The sequence below is a fragment of the Molossus molossus genome, unplaced genomic scaffold (assembly GCF_014108415.1).
Source record: "Molossus molossus isolate mMolMol1 unplaced genomic scaffold, mMolMol1.p scaffold_m16_p_1, whole genome shotgun sequence".
Taxonomy (NCBI): domain Eukaryota; kingdom Metazoa; phylum Chordata; class Mammalia; order Chiroptera; family Molossidae; genus Molossus; species Molossus molossus.
The window spans coordinates 245,216,011-245,233,988 of record NW_023425344.1 but is presented as its reverse complement, the minus strand read 5'-3'; the positions used below and the strand labels follow the sequence as shown (position 1 = coordinate 245,233,988).

At 39.0% G+C, this 17,978-nt stretch overlaps 1 protein-coding gene across 1 annotated transcript in view; it reads left to right on the top strand.

Moving 5' to 3' along the window:
• Positions 1-556: 556 nt before the first annotated feature.
• Positions 557-17,978, top strand: part of ATG2B (autophagy related 2B) — a 68,176-nt gene continuing 50,754 nt past the window's right edge. The window contains 8 exon segments of the mRNA XM_036251514.1: positions 557-743; positions 7,734-7,896; positions 11,314-11,466; positions 11,919-12,021; positions 13,278-13,440; positions 14,065-14,244; positions 15,779-15,854; positions 17,476-17,500. Coding sequence (XP_036107407.1) covers positions 582-743; positions 7,734-7,896; positions 11,314-11,466; positions 11,919-12,021; positions 13,278-13,440; positions 14,065-14,244; positions 15,779-15,854; positions 17,476-17,500 — 1,025 coding nt within the window. The 5' untranslated portion in view covers positions 557-581.

The window sequence follows — 17,978 nt, the reverse complement described above, 5'->3', positions numbered from 1 at the left end:
CCCCGCGCCTCCCCGCCCCCGCTCCGCCCCCTCGGAGCCGGAACTGCTCGCTTCCGGGCTCTTCTTCCCGCCCCCGGCAGCCCCAGTGTGGCGTCACTTCCGCCAGCGCCTGGTCGCGCGCTGGAAGTCCGGGTCTCGCGAACGCGCTGGGAGCGTCGCCAGAGCCGGGAGCGCGCCCTCGGATGACAACAAATTCGTCGTGCGGCGGAGGTGGAGGTGTCCGCCTGAGCCCCTGCCTCAGGCCCTGCTGCCTCCCTGCGCATTCTCTTGCACCCTCTCTCTGTGCCGACTCGGGTCCCCCCGGAATCCCCTGGGTCAGGGGCGACCGGGACTCCTTCACCCCTCGTCTCCGCCAGGCCTATAGGGAGCGGCGCGGCGCAGGAGATGGGGTCGCCCTGAGGGACGCCTGGTGCCTAGCGGGCATGGAGGGGCCGTCCCGGACTTAGGCCCCGCCACGGCCTGGGGAAGCTGGCCCGGACCCGAGGCGCCGCTGCCGCGGCCTGGAGCCGGAGCCTGGGCCCCGAGGCCGGAGCCGCCGCCGCCGCTCGTAGCCCGCGCCGGCCCAGCTGCCAGCCTTCATCATGCCGTGGCCGTTTTCAGAGTCCATCAAGAAGAGGGCCTGTCGGTACCTCCTGCAGAGGTACCTGGGCCACTTCCTGCAGGAGAAGCTGAGCCTGGAGCAGCTCAGCCTGGACCTGTATCAGGGCACCGGGTCCCTCGCCCAGGTCCCCTTGGACAAATGGGTAAGAGCTGCCGGCGGCTAGCCAGGCGGGAGTCGCTCCCCTCCTTAGGGCGATTTGAAGGCGTGTCATCCAAAATTGGTGGCATTCAGCCCCTCTCTGGGAAGTGTGGCAGGGCTAAGATAAATGTGTTCAAGTGTTGTGTAATCTCTTTCTAGCAAGTTTGCGCTCCCAAATCACGTTGTGCAAAGACTTAACAGAGATACTGGAGTCTACCCTGTGGGAGTCAGTTGGGTCAGTGGCTTGGGGTCTGCGAAGCTGGTCTGTGGAGGGGTCCATGGAGGGAGGTGACCAGTGTTGCCCCTTCAGGTTGAAGGGGTCGCCGGGTTCTGTGGCAAACAAACCCGATTTCTTGGGACGACACTCTGGAAAGATTAAGGATGAGGAGGACCTTTGGATGTCAGAATTCCTAGGGATTCGGTGATTTATTTTGGGTTAGCTACTTGCACAGCGCGGACCCCGTACATCGTTTGCCATCTGGAAGAAAGTTAGGTGAAGGCCTCCTTTGCCTGCTTTTGCTTGTTGATATGTTGTAAGGCCAGCCTGTGAATTGCGTGGCTCTGGTAGTGCTATTGGTTTCACGTGACAGCGTAAACGCAGGTGTTGCAAAAGCGCTAAACTGCAGTTCTCAGACATCTAAATCCTGTTTGTTTTCTGCTTGTCATCCAGAAGCTGTGAGTTGACTCATTGTGTTTTACAGGTGCTTCATGTATATTTCAACTCACCACATATAGTTGTCCTTGCATTTGTATGTTCACCGAATAGTATTTTACTTAAAGTATACTCAGCCTTGGGTTTGACAAGTGGCTTTCCCCCTTCTGCCAACCCTTTATTTATTGTTTGCTGCTTATAGTTTGAATTGGTTGGACCAGTCTAGAGTTTTACTACTCTTAAAGCAATCCTAAACAGTCTACATTAAGAAAATCATAAATACAGATGGCTTTCCTGTGGTACTTGTGCAAAACAAAAGAATGCTTTTTTACTCTTAATTTAAACTGTGTAAAAAGCTGTGTAAAAGTATTTTAACAAAGTAATGCATTCCTTAGCCATAGAAACCTGTAAAGTTCAAATTATGCTAATACTGTATTATGGTCCTTAAGTTGATTTGCTCTAGCATGGATATCGGTAAGTAGATTATTTAAACTAGGGAGAGTACATAGGATAGTGGGAAGAGCCCTGGTCTCAGTAGCAGAAAGACCCAGTTCCACACCAGGCCAGCCCAGGCTGCCACAGTTAACCTATTGACATTGGACATAATTCACCCGAGTTCAGTAAACATTAACGGAGTATCCGCTTCATGCCAGGCACTGTGTCAAGGTACTGTATTGCTGTAATTCTTACCAGAAGATAGGGATTATGATGGATATTTTAAAATTCAATGACTGAAAAAATAAAATTCAATGACCCATGAGTCTATACTTTTGTAACAGTTATGAATAGGCTGCCTTGAAGGAAGAAGGTTGGACATTTATTAACTGTCTTTTGTGGGTCGAATAACTTTGTACATGTTATTCTTTAATGACTTTTCACATTAACCTTATAAGGTGGGTATTGTTATTTTCATTTTACAGATGGAGTTAAATAGTTTTCCCCAAGTGACAAGGTTAACAGGTGGTACAGTGAGAATTCAAACCTGTCTATTCCTAAGGCCATTATTTCTTTATTAATCCTATGACTTCAAGGCAAGGAAAGGACAGTAAATTTTTATTGAGCATCTTTTTATTTAAGGCACTGTGCTAGGCACTCTTAATATGTATGGTTTTATTTAATCCTCATGGGAAATCAGAGGTGGTGATATTTGATTTACAGTTTGACTTCAGGATCATTGGCGGAGTGACTTATGTATGGCTAGACTTACTCTGAAGATTATTTGTTCTGTTCCTTGAAGGTGAGGGATATACCCAATCAAAATGATAATGTCAAATAAAACATTCAGGAAACATTTACTGTTGCTGTTTGTTTATTTATTTATTAATTATAGTGTGTTCTGTTGATGACCAAGATAAATCTTGATGTGACACTTACTTACATATAACTATTCAAACTTCTGATTCAAAATTCAGTTATTTTTGACACTTGATTTGAATGACTTTTATTACGGAAAAAAGATAACTTCACAGATTCACAGATCCAAATGGAAGACTTGCATCATTGGTGACATCACTAATGTTTAAATTCTGAACCATCAATTATGCACAGGATTATGGTAAAATCGGCAGTGACATTCCCTTTTTCCTTGCTCTCAATGAGTTATTCTTGCTAATTAATTGGAAGGTGTTACATATTTATATGTATAAAAAACTAACTTCAAAACCCATTTTAAAAAATTGTGTTCAGGCCCTGGCCGGTTTGGTTCAGCGGTTAGAGCGTCGGCCTGCGGTCCAGAGAGACCCGGGTTCGGTTCCCGCTAAGGGCATGTACCTCGGTTGCAGTTTGTCCTCGGCCCTGGTTGGTCGTGTGGGTGGCAGCCACACGATGTGTCCCTTTCACGTCGATGTTTCTCTCTCTCTCTTCCTCTCTCTCCCTCCCACTCTATCTGAACAAAAAAATGGAAAAATGTCCTTGGGTGAGGATAAAAAAAAAAATTGTGTTCAGCAGACTCTTAGGTTCATTGGGTTAATTTCCCATGCTTTCAAACCTTTTATAATTTGTGAAGAAAAGGACTTAAAAAAGGGCAGTATTTTTATTTTATTTTTCTTTATTGATTTTTAGAGAGAGAAGAAGGGAGAGAGAGAAAGAGATAGAAACATTGATGAGCTAGAACATAAATTGGCCACCTCCTGCATGCCCCCCACTATGGATTTGGCCCATAACCCGGGCATGTGCCCTGACCAGCAATTGAACCAGCGACCTCATGCATGGCTCAACGCTCAACCGCTGAGCCACACCGACCAGGCAGGACAGTATTTTTAATAGACATTATTTCAGCAACAAAATCATGTCCCTACCCCCCACTCTATCTAAATATAATTTTTCAATACATTCTCCCTATAGTACAAGTATCCTTTGAAAAACACTTACTTTCTCACTTATTACTAAAGTGGTATCTTTACTTTGAAAAGATAAGGTATGTTTTGTTTTTTGGAATATACCTGCCAGGTAGCATATACTACTGATAGCCATCTGTCATCACATAAGTGGTCAGCATATTTAGAATTCTTCTGTTTATGCAGAAGAAATTTGCTTTTTATCTTTAAATTCAAGTCTTAAATATTTAGTCATAAAAAACCAGATAATCAGAAAGTTATTGTCACTTTCTGTCTCTTTACCAAGATTCTACTGCTTAAAGGTCTGTTGTTGTTTTTTAATCCTCACCCCAGGATATGTTTCTTTATTGATTGTTTTGTTTTGTTTTGTTTTTTAGAGAGAGAGGAAGGGAGAAAAAGAAACTTCGATCTGTTGCCTCCTGTATGCATCTTAACTGGGGTTTGAACCTGCTACCTAGGTATGTGCCCTGATCGGGAATCGAACCCACAACCTTTTTGTTGTACAGGATGATGCTCCAACCATTTGAGCCACCCGACCAGGGCTAAAGGTCTGTTTTTATTGTGTAGAATGATGCTCAAGTAAGTTTCAGTGTGCTGAAATGCAGCATCCAGCTGAAGGCACCGCTCTTAACTCTTCCCCATTATGGACCTACTGGTCTTCTCTTTGTTCCAGTGTGATATATGGCTGGAGTGAGGGTGCCGATGCCCTTTGCACCTTAAATATTAGTACAACTTTTAAATCTAAAAATCTGAAAAGTTTAATGTGGAATGTCTAATTTTTCTACTCATCCATATTAGATCATCTGTTAGACTACTAACTTCAAGGGGCTTGAAGTGGGAGGGAGGAATGGAGGCCAGGGGTTTGGAACTATTCCACAGTTGGAATGGTCTCTTTCGTGAACTCTTTTCCCATTGAAGTGGTCAAAATTGCTATATAGTATGGGAGTTGAGGAAGAGTTGGAGATAAAGATTTGGGAGTTATCAGAGTATCAGTGGTAACAAACACTGGAATGGTATAAAGTGCATGGGCAGTGGTAAATTGAGTTGAGAAACAAAGGCTGAAGATGAAACTTAGATGAATACCATCATTTTAAGTGGTAAAGAATTGGAAAAAAGACTGAGACATTGAAGAGTGTTACAGAAGCCAAGGACAGTCAGAATTTCAAAATAGGAATTAGATTTAGATGAAATTCAAGGAAGATGTACATTATACATTGCATTTGTCACTCTATTGGCAGTTAAGAGCAGTTTCACAGGAGCCAAGGGTTAGAAGGCAGATAGTAGTTTGTGGTTTGAGCAAATAGCTGCCTCAACTAAAGAAAGAGGAGTGAGGTTGATGACTTGAGGGGACATGGCGTCAAGGTAGGGGATTTTAGTTTGTTTTTGAAGATAATAGTGAACATTTATTAACTACTTTATATCTCTCTATATAGTATTGGGTACTTTCATATACATTTTCTTTTTCTTTTTTTTAAATCCTCACCTGAGAATATGTTCTTATTGATTTTGGGGCGGGGGGAGAGAAAGAGAGAGACATACACATTGATGTGAGAAACATCAATCAGTTGCCTACTGTTCACACCCTGACTGGGAATCAAACACTCAACCTTTTTGGTGTATGGGATGATGCTCCCACCAACTGAGTCACCCAGCCAGGGCTCATTCTAAAATTTTTAAATAGTTATAAGCTTGAGAAATGCTGATGTCATAAATAAATAGATGAAAATGGAAGGGATTTTGCAGTAGCAATATCACCGAGTTCTTTGACTTTCTTTGAATGCCATGTCAAAATTATGTATAAGATAGGGAAAGCCAAGAAAACTTGTTGCTGGCCCTGTCTGGAGATTTTTATAACCTAGGCAGTGTATAAGGGAGGATTCAGGAAGGTAAAAAGATAGGTCTTTTTTGGCTAAGTGGGAGAAGTGAGATTATGCAAAGGGATATGGGAACGGAGACCCAACATGATGCCACTGCTCTAAGGACTCTTCTGAGGAACGTCACTTTGGGAAAGAATATCTTTAGAGAGTAAGGGTCTGGGTGTCTATACCTTGAAACCACCCATGCCCATGCAGTTTTTAGAAAGTCTGTAGGATTACACAAACCCCAGCGTGAAGAAAGCCTTTCAGTAGTGACCTCTGTTAAAACATGAGCCAGTCTCAGTCTCACTCGATATTCAGCATTAGGCTTGTAGATAAAGAATTATGATTCTACCCTTATGCACCATGGCATCCAGAAAGTACCCTACATATAAACTGGCATTTAGTAACTTTTAATTTAAAGAACTCATTGTCTGTGAAAAGATGCATTTAATTATTCTGCTAACTGTATTTACACCATTCTGTCTTCCTTCTGTTATAGTCTGGTTTGCCTCCCCCCTCCACCAAAATCCCCCTCAGTGGCATCCCCAATACCCTAAATATCACCAAATCCAGTGGACATTTACAAATCTTTTACTCCTTGTTAGCTGTAGCTGCACTTGACCACTGTTTTCTTGCATATTGTCTTTCCACGATTTTCTGGACGTGAAGCTTTCTTGATTTTCCTTCTCCTCTCTGCTTTTTGTAGGTTCCTCTTTCTTTCTTTTTTAAATTCCTCACCTGAGGATATTTTTCCATTTATCATCAGACAGAGTGGGTGGGGGAGGGGGGAGAGACAGACAGACAGAGAGAAACATCAATGTGATAGAGCCACATTGACTGGTTGCCTCCTGCACGACCCGACCAGGGCCAGGGACGAACTGCATCCCAGGTATGTGCCCTTGACCAGAATCAAACCGGAGACTCATTGGTCCACCGGCCAATGTTCTAACCGCCGAGCCAAACCAGCCAGGGCAGGTTCCTCTTTCTTAACCTGTTTCTTAAATATTGGTGTTCGTCATGGTTCTGTCCTAGGCCTCTTGCTATTTTACTCTACATAAGTTCCCAAAGGTTGTCTCTCTTTACCCCCGTGGCTTCATTTACCTCGTGTTTATAATGCCCTTCTTCATCTCCAGCCCAGATGACTCTCCTGAGTTCTAGACCAGAATTTCCAGCTGCTTCCTAGACATCTCCACCCAGATATCAGCTCAAATGTATTTTTTGAAACTTAACGCCTCATCTTTCACCTAACCAGCTTCTCCAGCTTTCTTGTCTAAGTAAATGGTACCCCTGTCTGAGCAGTTGTCCAAGCCAGCACCTGGGAGTCATTCTCCATTTTTTTCTTTTCTTTATCCCTCATGATGCTAATTAACTTTGTTTCCTAATACAGTACGAGAGTCCCTCCACTTCTGACTGTCCTCAGTGTCACTCTGCTTGCCAAACCAATTTCTCTAGCTTCTCTTACTCGTAACAACCGCTCTGCCTGAGTTTTGCTTTCCTCCTGTATCCATGCTCTACCTGGCAGCAGGAAGGCCCTCTAAAAGTTCTAATCCCGTCACGGCACCCTTACTTAAAATCCTCCCGTGGTTTCACCTTGCCCTACAGATAAATTTCAGACTCTTTAACATGAATTACAAGGCTCTTTGGATTCCGCTCTCCTTTATCTCTATAGCCTTATCTCTGGCTCATCACCCTGGCACAGTACACTAAGCTAAAGCAGCTTTTCAGATACTCATATATCTCAAATATGTGTGCTTGTACTCTCTGACCTCTGCTTTTTAAAAAATCCTTCCATATGCCTTTGTCTGCCTAGAATGCTTTGCCTGTTTAACTCCTCAGCCTTCTGGTCTCAACTTTAAATAGTATTTCCTCAGCTGGCCTGCCTTGAATCTCCAGGTTAGGTTATTTTACATGCTCAAATAGCACAGTGCATTTCCTCTGTCATGCACCTCATCACACTTTAATTACATGTGTCTTTCATGGTAAGCTATCTTTGTAAGCCTAGTGGGGACCAGGAATCATCTTTAATTAGGTCTCGGCTTTCTCTGTCCCTAGTGCCTGATGCATATATGAGCATATTCAGCATCTTTGAAGAAGTTAACAATTTTACGTTCTTATGAGTTCAAATTGCACTTGGTTTTTCTCTTTAGTGTCTCAATGAGATCCTGGAGTCAGCAGATGCGCCTTTAGAAGTCACTGAAGGATTCATCCAGTCAATTTCTCTGTCCGTTCCATGGGGCTCCTTGCTACAGGATAATTGTGCACTGGAAGTGAAAGGGCTAGAAATGGTCTTCCGACCTAGACCTCGCCTAGGTAGGTGTGCCATGTGCTCCTGGTTGTTTCTATTTTATTTTTCAGAGATTGGCAAATGACCTAATTGCATTAAATTTAGTATTTATTACTTTGCATTGTGTTTGTGATCTGTGTAGGGAGCGTGTGATTGTACCTTTAGCATTATTTCTCTGCCAATTTACACTGTTTAGCTACAGGAACTTCAGTATGTAGATGGTTGGTTTAATTATTTGTTACTAGTTACCTTGTTGTGTTTTAAAGATTCATTGTGCCAGAAAGCAAGTAAGTGCTCAAAAATTTATGGAAAAATGTTAAAATGGCACAGGATTGGGCATGAAGGGTATCCTTTAGCTAAATCTGGGAAAGCTTGAGTATCAAGAAGAATAATGACAATAATGGATTATTACATACTAAATAAAAAATAAAATAAAAATACCCTAAGCCCTGGCCAGTTTGGCTTAGAGGTTAGAGTGTCGGCCTGCAGGCCAGCGAGTCCTGGGTTTGGTTCCCTCTAAGGGGCATGTACCTCGGTTGCGATTCCTGCGTCCCTGGCCCCAGTTGGGGTCATGTGGCTGGCAACCAGTCGATGTGTCTCTTTCACATCGATGTTTCTCTCTCTCTCTTCCTCCCTCCTGCTCTATCTGAAGATAAATGCAAATATATCCTCGGGTGAGGATTAAAAAAAAAATTACCCTAAGTCCATATTGATACAAATAAATAAGTATGTAAGGGGACAGGGAGAAGGGAAAGATCTTCATTGCAGTAGAATACCTACTTATAAACAAAAAAAATAGAATTTATCATTTTTTTGGCCATCATAGTAAAAATTGATACATAACAGAATCATCAATGAATGATAATACCATTTGGTGAAGGGTTGTTGAGGAACTTAATATTTAAACAGTATCAAATTATATCCCGCTGATTGCATATTATTTTTTAATCCTCACCCGAGCATATGTTTAGAGAGAGGAAGAGAGAAAGAGAGGGAGAGAAACATTGATGTGAGAGAGAAATATCGATCAGTTGCCTTCTGTATGCGCCCTGACTGGGAATCGAACCCATAGTCTTTTGCTACATGGGATGATGCTCCAACCAACTGAACCACCTGGCCAGGGCTACATTTTATTTACAAAGTTTCTTTTACAGTGGAGAAAATTGACGGTCACTACCATAAATAACTGCATGGTTAAACTTAACTTCATCAATAATGGGTCAAACTGATTTCATGTGTGTCCTGATATGATCACCTAAGAAGACACAGATCAGTGATGTACTTACTGTTCCTGCTAAAAGTACTTAATCTGAATAAAATCATAGAGCAGCAGTTAGACAAATTCAAAATAAGTGAAATTTTGTAAACTAAATGGTCTGTACTGTTAAAAAATGTCCATGTCATAGAAGACAAGAAGGATGGAGGAATAGTTCCAGATTAAGGAGGCTAATCACATGAATAACTAATTGCAGTATATAATTGTACCTTATTTATTTGTTGCTATGAAGTGTGTTATAAGGATAGCTGAGGAAATTTGGGTATAAAATGTATATAAGATATTCTTGTATCAGAGTTATATTTCTTGAGTGTATTTTGCAGGAGAATGTTCTTGTTCTTAGGAGTTACATGCTGAGGTATTTAAGAGTGAGTGTTATGATGTCCACAGTTTATCTTCAAATAATTCAGCAAAAGTATGAGAGTGTATGTGTATATGCGTATGTGTAGAATCTTGATGAATCTAGGTGAAGGGTATGCAGGTATTCATTGTACAATTATTTTATCTCTTTCTTAGGATTGGATAAATGGGAAAAAACTTTGGGAGGGAAAAGCTTTAAAGTTGTAGTAAGTAATTGTTTACAAGTATATGTGTGTGGTAGTTTTAATTACACATAAGATGTTTTCTGATTTATCAAACATATATATAATGCTTCTTGCATGCCAGCAACTATACTTAATGCTTTACAAATATTATCCTCACAATAGCTCTTTGAAATAGATTTTTTTAAATCTCCATTTTGCAGAACAGAACATTGAAGCACACATATAGGTTTAATAACTTGTCCAAGGTCATAGCTAGTTAAGTGGAAAAGATGGGATCTGAACCCATGCAGTGTGGTTCTGGAGTCCTTGCTCCTAACCACTATGTTGTATATCAGATTTTCTACTGCAGAGTGTGTATTTATGTGTGTGTGAATTTTATAAACCAGTTAAATTACAATGGTAAGTTATCTTAAACTATGTACTTAAATTCTCTTTTCACTGACAGATTGATATTTGTAAATATATACTTGAAGAATTATAATTTCAAGTGCTGTCTGAAACACCAAAATTTAAATTATGCTTAGTAGAATTATAGTACCTGTATTTTGAAAATTGGTAATCTGTGCATGGAAATCCTTCATAATAATCTGGTATTTAATTAATGAGAATATTTTATCTTTTAACTATGATGAGTAGATATAATAATACTTTCTTATGGAAAGTATTATTTCTCCTTACTTTAAAAATGCTCTGTTAGAAGGGCTTTTAAATTCCATTTGGAAGGCAATAATTCTAGTAATCTCTATAAGTTTGTTTTGAAAAAACATAAGGAAGTGTGGTGGAATTCTCTCATGAGGCGAAGAGCTGGAACATTTTCAGTTCATGTATTTCTTCCTCCAAAGATGCTCTTTTATTTTATCTACTGAAGCCTAGGTCAACTGCTAACTCTCTCTGTTTACATGTTAATTCCCTCAGCTAGAAGAATTCACCTCAGCTGTCATAATGTTTTCTGTTGACACTTAATAGTTGCCTACTAATTCTTCTTACTCTTATCTCATTTCTTCCACTGTGTTGTGGACTCTCTGAGGGCAGAATTAATAATTATTTTATTTTTCTACCCGTACAAGAGGTCATCTAACTATGGCCAGCAGACCAAATCTGGTTTGTTACCTGTTTTTGTAAATAAATTTTCATTTGAACACCAACATACTCCTTCATTTATTTATTCTCTCTGGCTGCTTTTGTATTGGAGTGAGAGTTAAGTAGTTGTGATAGAGACACTACATGGCCCCCAAAGCCTAAAATATTTACTGTCTGACCCTTTGTAGAAAGTTTGTCAACCCCTGCTCTCAGTCTTTTGAACAGCTCGTGTGTCTGTAAAATACCCATTAAATACTTGTTGAATGAATACATGAATTAATATTTGGCTTTATATCATGTAATGAGAGCACATGTCTCTGGACTTTTACTGTGATTTTTTTTTTTCTTTCCCCTTCTCAATCATTGTAAGGTGATGTTTAAATTTCAAGGGTAGTTTCTAGAATATTGTATCCTTGAGTAACACCTTGATGCTAAATATCTTGTGGAAGATTAAGAATTTATCTATTTGAAATGTATTATTTTAAGAAATAGCTTGTGGTAACTATGAGAAATTATTTAGGATTAATCTATATTTTCTGCAGCAACTGGTTCTGAGCCTATGTATTGGTCAAGTTTCATGACCAGCAGTATGCAGTTGGCGAAAGAATGTCTTAGCCAGAAACTAACAGATGAACAAGGAGAAGGATCCCAGCCTTTTGAAGGACTTGAAAAGTTTGCTGAAACCATTGAAACAGGTTTGACGTTATTGAGTATTTAAAAAAAAAATTGAGATTTTATTTAGTACCTTTATTTAGTAAGTCTTGTATAAGGAAGTCATTGGAGTGATTTTTAAATGAACTGTTCTCACTTCAGAACTTTAGGATTGAGATTATTTAAATATTGTATTCAACTTAATTTCATGTTCTTTTGTACTCTAGTTTCTCCTTGGTTTATTTTATTATGCTTAGAATTGGGATTGACTTCAACAGAAAGTGTTAGTCACTGCCCCAAGTGTCTATTGAGATGTAACAAGGGGTAAGTGCTCAGTAAAGCAGAATAGTTATTATAGAACCAAAATTTGGGAATTTTTAAGGAAAGGAATGCAATTTGATTTTATTTTGTAAGTTTATATGAAACAAATTTAGTATTCTTTCATTCAGAGTTTTTATTTATGTCTCTTATGTTGATGGTTACCTGTTTACTCTAGTACTAAGAAGAGTGAAAGTCACTTTTATAGACACTGTCTTGAGAATTGAACATGTACCAGAAAATTCCAAAACTGGAACTGCACTTGAAATTCGAATAGAAAGGTAAAACTTTTTATAGCTGAAAAAAATTACCTTATTCTGTTTTGTTTTTCAAAAAATGAGTAATATACTCTAAGTCTTATGTTAGATTTCAGAATACTTTTGGAGATGTGAGATAATGATATTAAATGAATATATTGCATAATTTCAGAGTAGTGCCGCTCTCCAGTCCCATTATGGAAAACGTGAAGTACCAGTTGGGATTACAATTATGTAATACTATGTTGAATTCAAAGCGAGTCATTCTCTTTTAGTTATTATCAAATCAAAACAATGCATATTTAAGTGCTACTAAACACAAGGCACTCCTGTTGGAGAGTTTCAGTCTTTGCACATAAACAGTGTACTATTTAGGTGTGTCTCATTAACGTGAACAACATTTTTGTTGCTTTGATGAGAACAGCTAAGACTACTGTTTTCTTTGAGGATTCTGTGAGAATGTTGTAAGGTCAACATGGGCAATAGTGATTTACATAAAAAGATAGAAAGACATCACTTTTGGTTTTTTGTGTATGCCCACTTAGACCCCCTGTAAATAGCTCTCCACTAGGGATTGACTTACATACCAACTCATGGGTGTTTATTAGAGTTTCTGATTGTTCACCTGTGTCTTAATGCCATGTGAACTGCCAGCAGTAATCAGAATGAAGTATGTATACCGAGTACCAAAGACACTTGTATATGAATCTGTGGGGACTTTTGCCAAATTTTAAGCAGATATGTTGCGGTTTCTGTCTTGTCACAAAACATACGTATTAGTTATTGTGAAAGGATTTTTGGAATGAGTTTGCACTACCTTAAATGGTATGTTAAATAATATCTAAACCCTCATGCATTTAGAACTACTTTATTTTGATTAAGTCACGAATTTATAGCATAGTCATAAGAATTCAAGAAATGTCATTTATGACAGGCTTTGACTTGGGGCCACGTGCTGTCTCACTGTTACCCGAGTGTGTTTGTATGTGTTTGTGAGAGGACTCGGGAATTGTTTTCCTTGAAGCTAACTTTAGGAAGTTATTGACACCCCTCTCCCCCATGTAAGAGCCTTATAAAGTTATCTTTCCTGGGGGTTAGGTCTCTTCAAGAAATATTTACTATGGTAAATCATGGTAGTGCTGACCCTCATTATAGGCATATTCTAATGTGCTAACACTTAAAAATTCCTTTAACTTAAAAAGCTTTGTGCATTTCTTACCATTGCAGGTAGGTTTTCCTAGGAGTTTTATGCAAATGCCCTTTTTGTTGTTAACTTTCAGAACTGTATACTGTGATGAAACTGCTGATGAGTCCTCAGGAATTAATGTGCATCAGCCCACAGCTTTTGCTCACAAGTTACTTCAGCTCTCTGGAGTATCTCTCTTCTGGGACGAGTTTTCTGCATCAGCAAAATCTTCTCCAGTGTGTTCAACTGCACCAGTGGTAAGAAAAACAAAACAGAGAAACCAAAACTAAAACACAGATTTTTTAAAAGGTTTAAATGAGAGCTATTAAATGTTGCTAGGACATATAATGTGTTAATGAGTTTCCATCTGATCTGCACGTTAGCACAACTATTGAGTAGTGGGACATATTTCAAGAGATTTTTAAACATTCACATTTATAATTGAATGCCTTTTTGCTGTGTATTAATTTGATAGAGAGACATTGGGGAGAAATGGTATATTAACATCTAATGTCCTTATACAGTAAACACAGGAAATCAAAAAATGTTCACATTTACTTTACATAGTGATTGTATTGCTGAAAATTAATCTTACATATCTTATCTTAAAAAAGGTTTATATTAAGGAGCTTTTTATTCCTTCTAAGACTAGAGAATCATTTTCTGTATCAAAATCAGTTATTCTAGAATTTGTCTTTTATGTTGTTTCACAAATCAGATTTTCTTAATTATAAAATGTCTAGCTGGAAGATACCGCTTTATCTATTGTAGCTTAATACAGTTTCACATGTCAAATACTTTATTCTTCTTTAGTTGACATTTGTATTTTGTATTTCAGTTTATGTACAGTAACATACTTTATTCTTAATATATTATTTTAGGAAACTGAGCCAAAGCTGTCACCTAGCTGGAACCCTAAAATTGTCTATGAGCCACACCCACAGCTAACGAGAACTTTACCAGAGGTAGCGCCCTCTGACCCAGTGCAGATTGGAGTGCTAATTGGTAGGTTGGAGTTGAGTCTCACGCTGAAACAGAATGAAGTACTTCCTGGAGCTAAGGTTGGTATTTATTTTCTGTAGTAAAAAATGAAATAAAACTACAAATATTCTTTAATCTATGCAGTGACCCCTGATGGGCACTGTAGACTGTCCTGGGATGAGGGGACCCACTGTCCTGGAGTCAGCATTTTTACTCTGGTCTGATGCCTGTGCCCTTCTGTAGCTCTGGTTTTAGAGTTGCCGCCTACACTCACTTTCCCCGACTCTCATAGCTCCAAAACATTAATTAGGTCAGATAATTAGGAATGTACTATTAAAGAATATCTTTCTAGCATCACAAAATAAAGTTTAAAGGAGGAGAGATTTGGAAAGCAAGTTGATTGAAGTTGTTTAATTATATGTAAGAATATCCACCTTATGTGTATTTTTAACCTAATGACCGCTTTAAACATTTTATTATTATTATTATTTTTTTCATTGTTTTTTAGAGAGAATGGAAGGGAGGAAGGGGAAGGGAGGGAGAAAGAGAGAAAGAAAAAAAAACATTGACAGGAGAGAGAGAGACACCGATTGGTTGCCTCCCGCATGACCCCGACCGGGGCTGGGGATCGAATCTGCAACCCAGGTAAGTGCCCTTGACCAGAATTGAACCCATGACCCTTCGATTGGCAGGCTGATGCTCTAACCACTGAGCAAAACTGGCCAGGGCTGAATGACTGTTTTTATAGTTGTATAATATTTGTGGAAAGAAATTGATTTTTTTCATGATGTCTTATAGGTTTTTGAAGACTCTGTAAAGACAACTGTACTTGTTTCTTAGGGAACAATATTGAACAGTCTGTTGGAGAACCAGGAAACATACATGGTTAAACATGTATTTGTCAAATTTTATTTTCAGACTTTGGAAACAAATTTTCTGTATAATTTCTATAAAATGTGGTTTCAATTGAGAAGATGTGTTCACTGGCCCACCTAGCTCTAGGTGTTTGCGTGACTGCTGTGTGCCAGGCTGGCAAGTTCTTGAGATAGATGCAGAGATGAATGGAATTCAGTCTTTGCCTTTTAATAAAATATGTACTGTGGGGGATAGAAATTGCTGTGGGAACGTAGAAGATGGAGCCAGGAGTTCTTTCTTGGATTGGAACAACTTACTGGAATTGGAGGAGGGAGGAAGGTGGTGATTAGAATGACAGCATTCCTATTATTGCTTGTCCCCTTGCCCCTTTGTTTACTGCTCTGTCCTACCTCAGATGGTATGAAATCTTTTTACCAGGTCTTAAGCCTCTTTATTAAATAACAGGAGGGGAGTGTTAATGCAGCAGAAAGCCATAGGTATGTGGGAACACTGCAAAAACTCTTCCCCTGCCTGGTAACATCCCTGGGAAACAAATACACCTGTGCCACTGGGGATGCGTTTGCTCTTTCTCCAAGAAGGAAGAACCATAGCAATAACTTGATGGTTCTGTTTTGATTAATTACAGATAGTCCTCAGCATTGATATATTTGATATTGGTGCTAACCCAAACTTTTACACATTATGTACTGATTTGTATAAATGCCTTTTATATGTTATTTTTGGATATCTGTGTATTAGGTGAGAAATGAACGTCAGGAACTCTTGCATGGTGGCGCTGTCTGCCAGCCAGTGTTTAATATTTGGAGATACTACTGTCCTTGCCTTTAGGTTAGTTTTTGTGTAGTAACTGAGTATTTGAGTATATTTTGTTCTTATTTAATGAAAGTGAGTACTAAATGGAAAAATAAAAGTTCTAGATATTAGCATTGAGAAGTATATATCTCATGAACTTAATACAATATAGATCAAGATGGCATTAATTAGGGTGCTCAAAGTGTTGTATCTTCAGTCTCTTTCTGATGTTCATTAGACTTAAATCTTCATACTGGGTTCAGAATGTTGTGAAAGAGTTTATGTGTGTTTTTTAGTTCTCTGAGACTGGTATCTACCTCAAATAGTGTGTAAAGTCTGGTGTTTCACATACTCAGTTTTAGCATATATTTTCAGGAGTGCATTATATCGAAAACAGGGGACTGCCTGTATTGAACTTACAGACATTTTGTTTCAATTACTGTGTTACATGGAGTTTGAAATTTATTTTAATGTTATATTCTATAGATGTAATGTTTTCAATACTAAGAAATTAAAAAACAATTTAAAAAATGTTGGCATATAATCAGAAAGGGAGTTTTCCCCAGTGTCCCCAGTCCTAACTCCTTGCTGATTTATGGCCTGCAATGTCAGCAGTCAGTAAGGAGCCCCATAAAACAAGTCCTGTATTGACATAAGAAACATCCAGACCTGTATAGAATTTTTATATGAGTTTATTTGAGCCAAAACTGACAACAGTTTCCAGGAAGGAAGGCGTCTCCTGCTTTTGAGAATGACAGTTTTGTTGTTTTCTTTTATGCATTTGAAATTGAGGGAACTAAGGAGGATTATATGAAGGTGGGAGAAAGGAAGGTGGGAGAAAGCAAGGTGGGCATTGTATTACAGAATAGTTAAGGTTATGTGCTCTCAGTAAAGAAGTTACATGGCTAACTGTGACTGCCCCATGACCTGCCTAGTTAGGAATCTATGATCAGTTCACCCTGTGAATTTACTTTCTGTAGAACCCCTTTTTCATCCATACCTCTGTGGACAGAATGGAAGGAATGGGGACTTTCCATCTCGGTCAGCATGGGCTAAAATCCTGGCTCTGGATCTGTTAGATAGCCTTGTATAAATCACTCAGTCTCTGTGACCTGTTTCCTCACCTGTAAAGCAGCAGCAGCACTGAGCATGAGAGGAAATACCTTGAGAATGCCTAGTGTAGTGCTCTGATCCTCTAAAAAGGAGATGATGATGATGGTGATGACTGGAGAATTCTTGGTCAGATCATGGGCATCTCTCAAAATCATGGTGTAATTTCTTTAATTTTTATTTCTAGAACAGAAGAAATTTGTTTTTCTCTTTGGGAAGATGTCATTTTCCAAAAATAAATATTTTATTAACTGAGTTATTTTTAAATTGCAGTAGGAGTCAGTGTTAGCATTAGAACTAAAAAAAGATGAATGAAAAGTAAGGCAGGCATATTCAACCCTTTAGAATGTGATATACAGAGCAGAGTGATTGTTTTTTGTTTTTTCAGATATACTTCATAGAAATCAGGATGAGAGTGGGGTGGGGCTTTTATTTCTAGAAGGAAAAATGGACAAAGAGTTGAAAAAGAGAAGGCCATATGAGCGTTGTTCTTCCACTGGCATTTTTGATGTGGCTCACACTCCCGTGCCCAGCCGAGAACGGGCTCTGTGGAACACAGTGGGCATTTGGAGAGCACACCATTGGTAGAAAAAGTCTTTATGTGTTCTGCTCAGGAGTGTTATCCATGGGCAAACTAGGAAAGGCAACTTTATTTGCTCTTGGTTTAAAACAAGCTTTAAGGATTATGATTTAAGTCTTTTGAAATTATGGTGGGAATAAAGATTCTACTACTGCTATCTTAATATTCTTTCTTGGAGACTATGTCATAAGGCCTCCTCAAATACCTTAAATACTCAGAAAACTTAGACAAAAACTATGACATTGACTTGTCAACATGACCTTTCTCAGGAGGATTTTCCCTCTTATAACAGTTTGGTCTTATGATTTAGATAGTGTGAATTAGTAAGAAAATCTTAGGTGAAAGAAGCCAAGACTGAAATAATCAGTATTCACCTCAGTGTAGTAAAATATACTGGGACTTGTGGTGATGAGATTATACAGAGTATTATCCTGAAATGTTTTTCTTTTTCTTTTA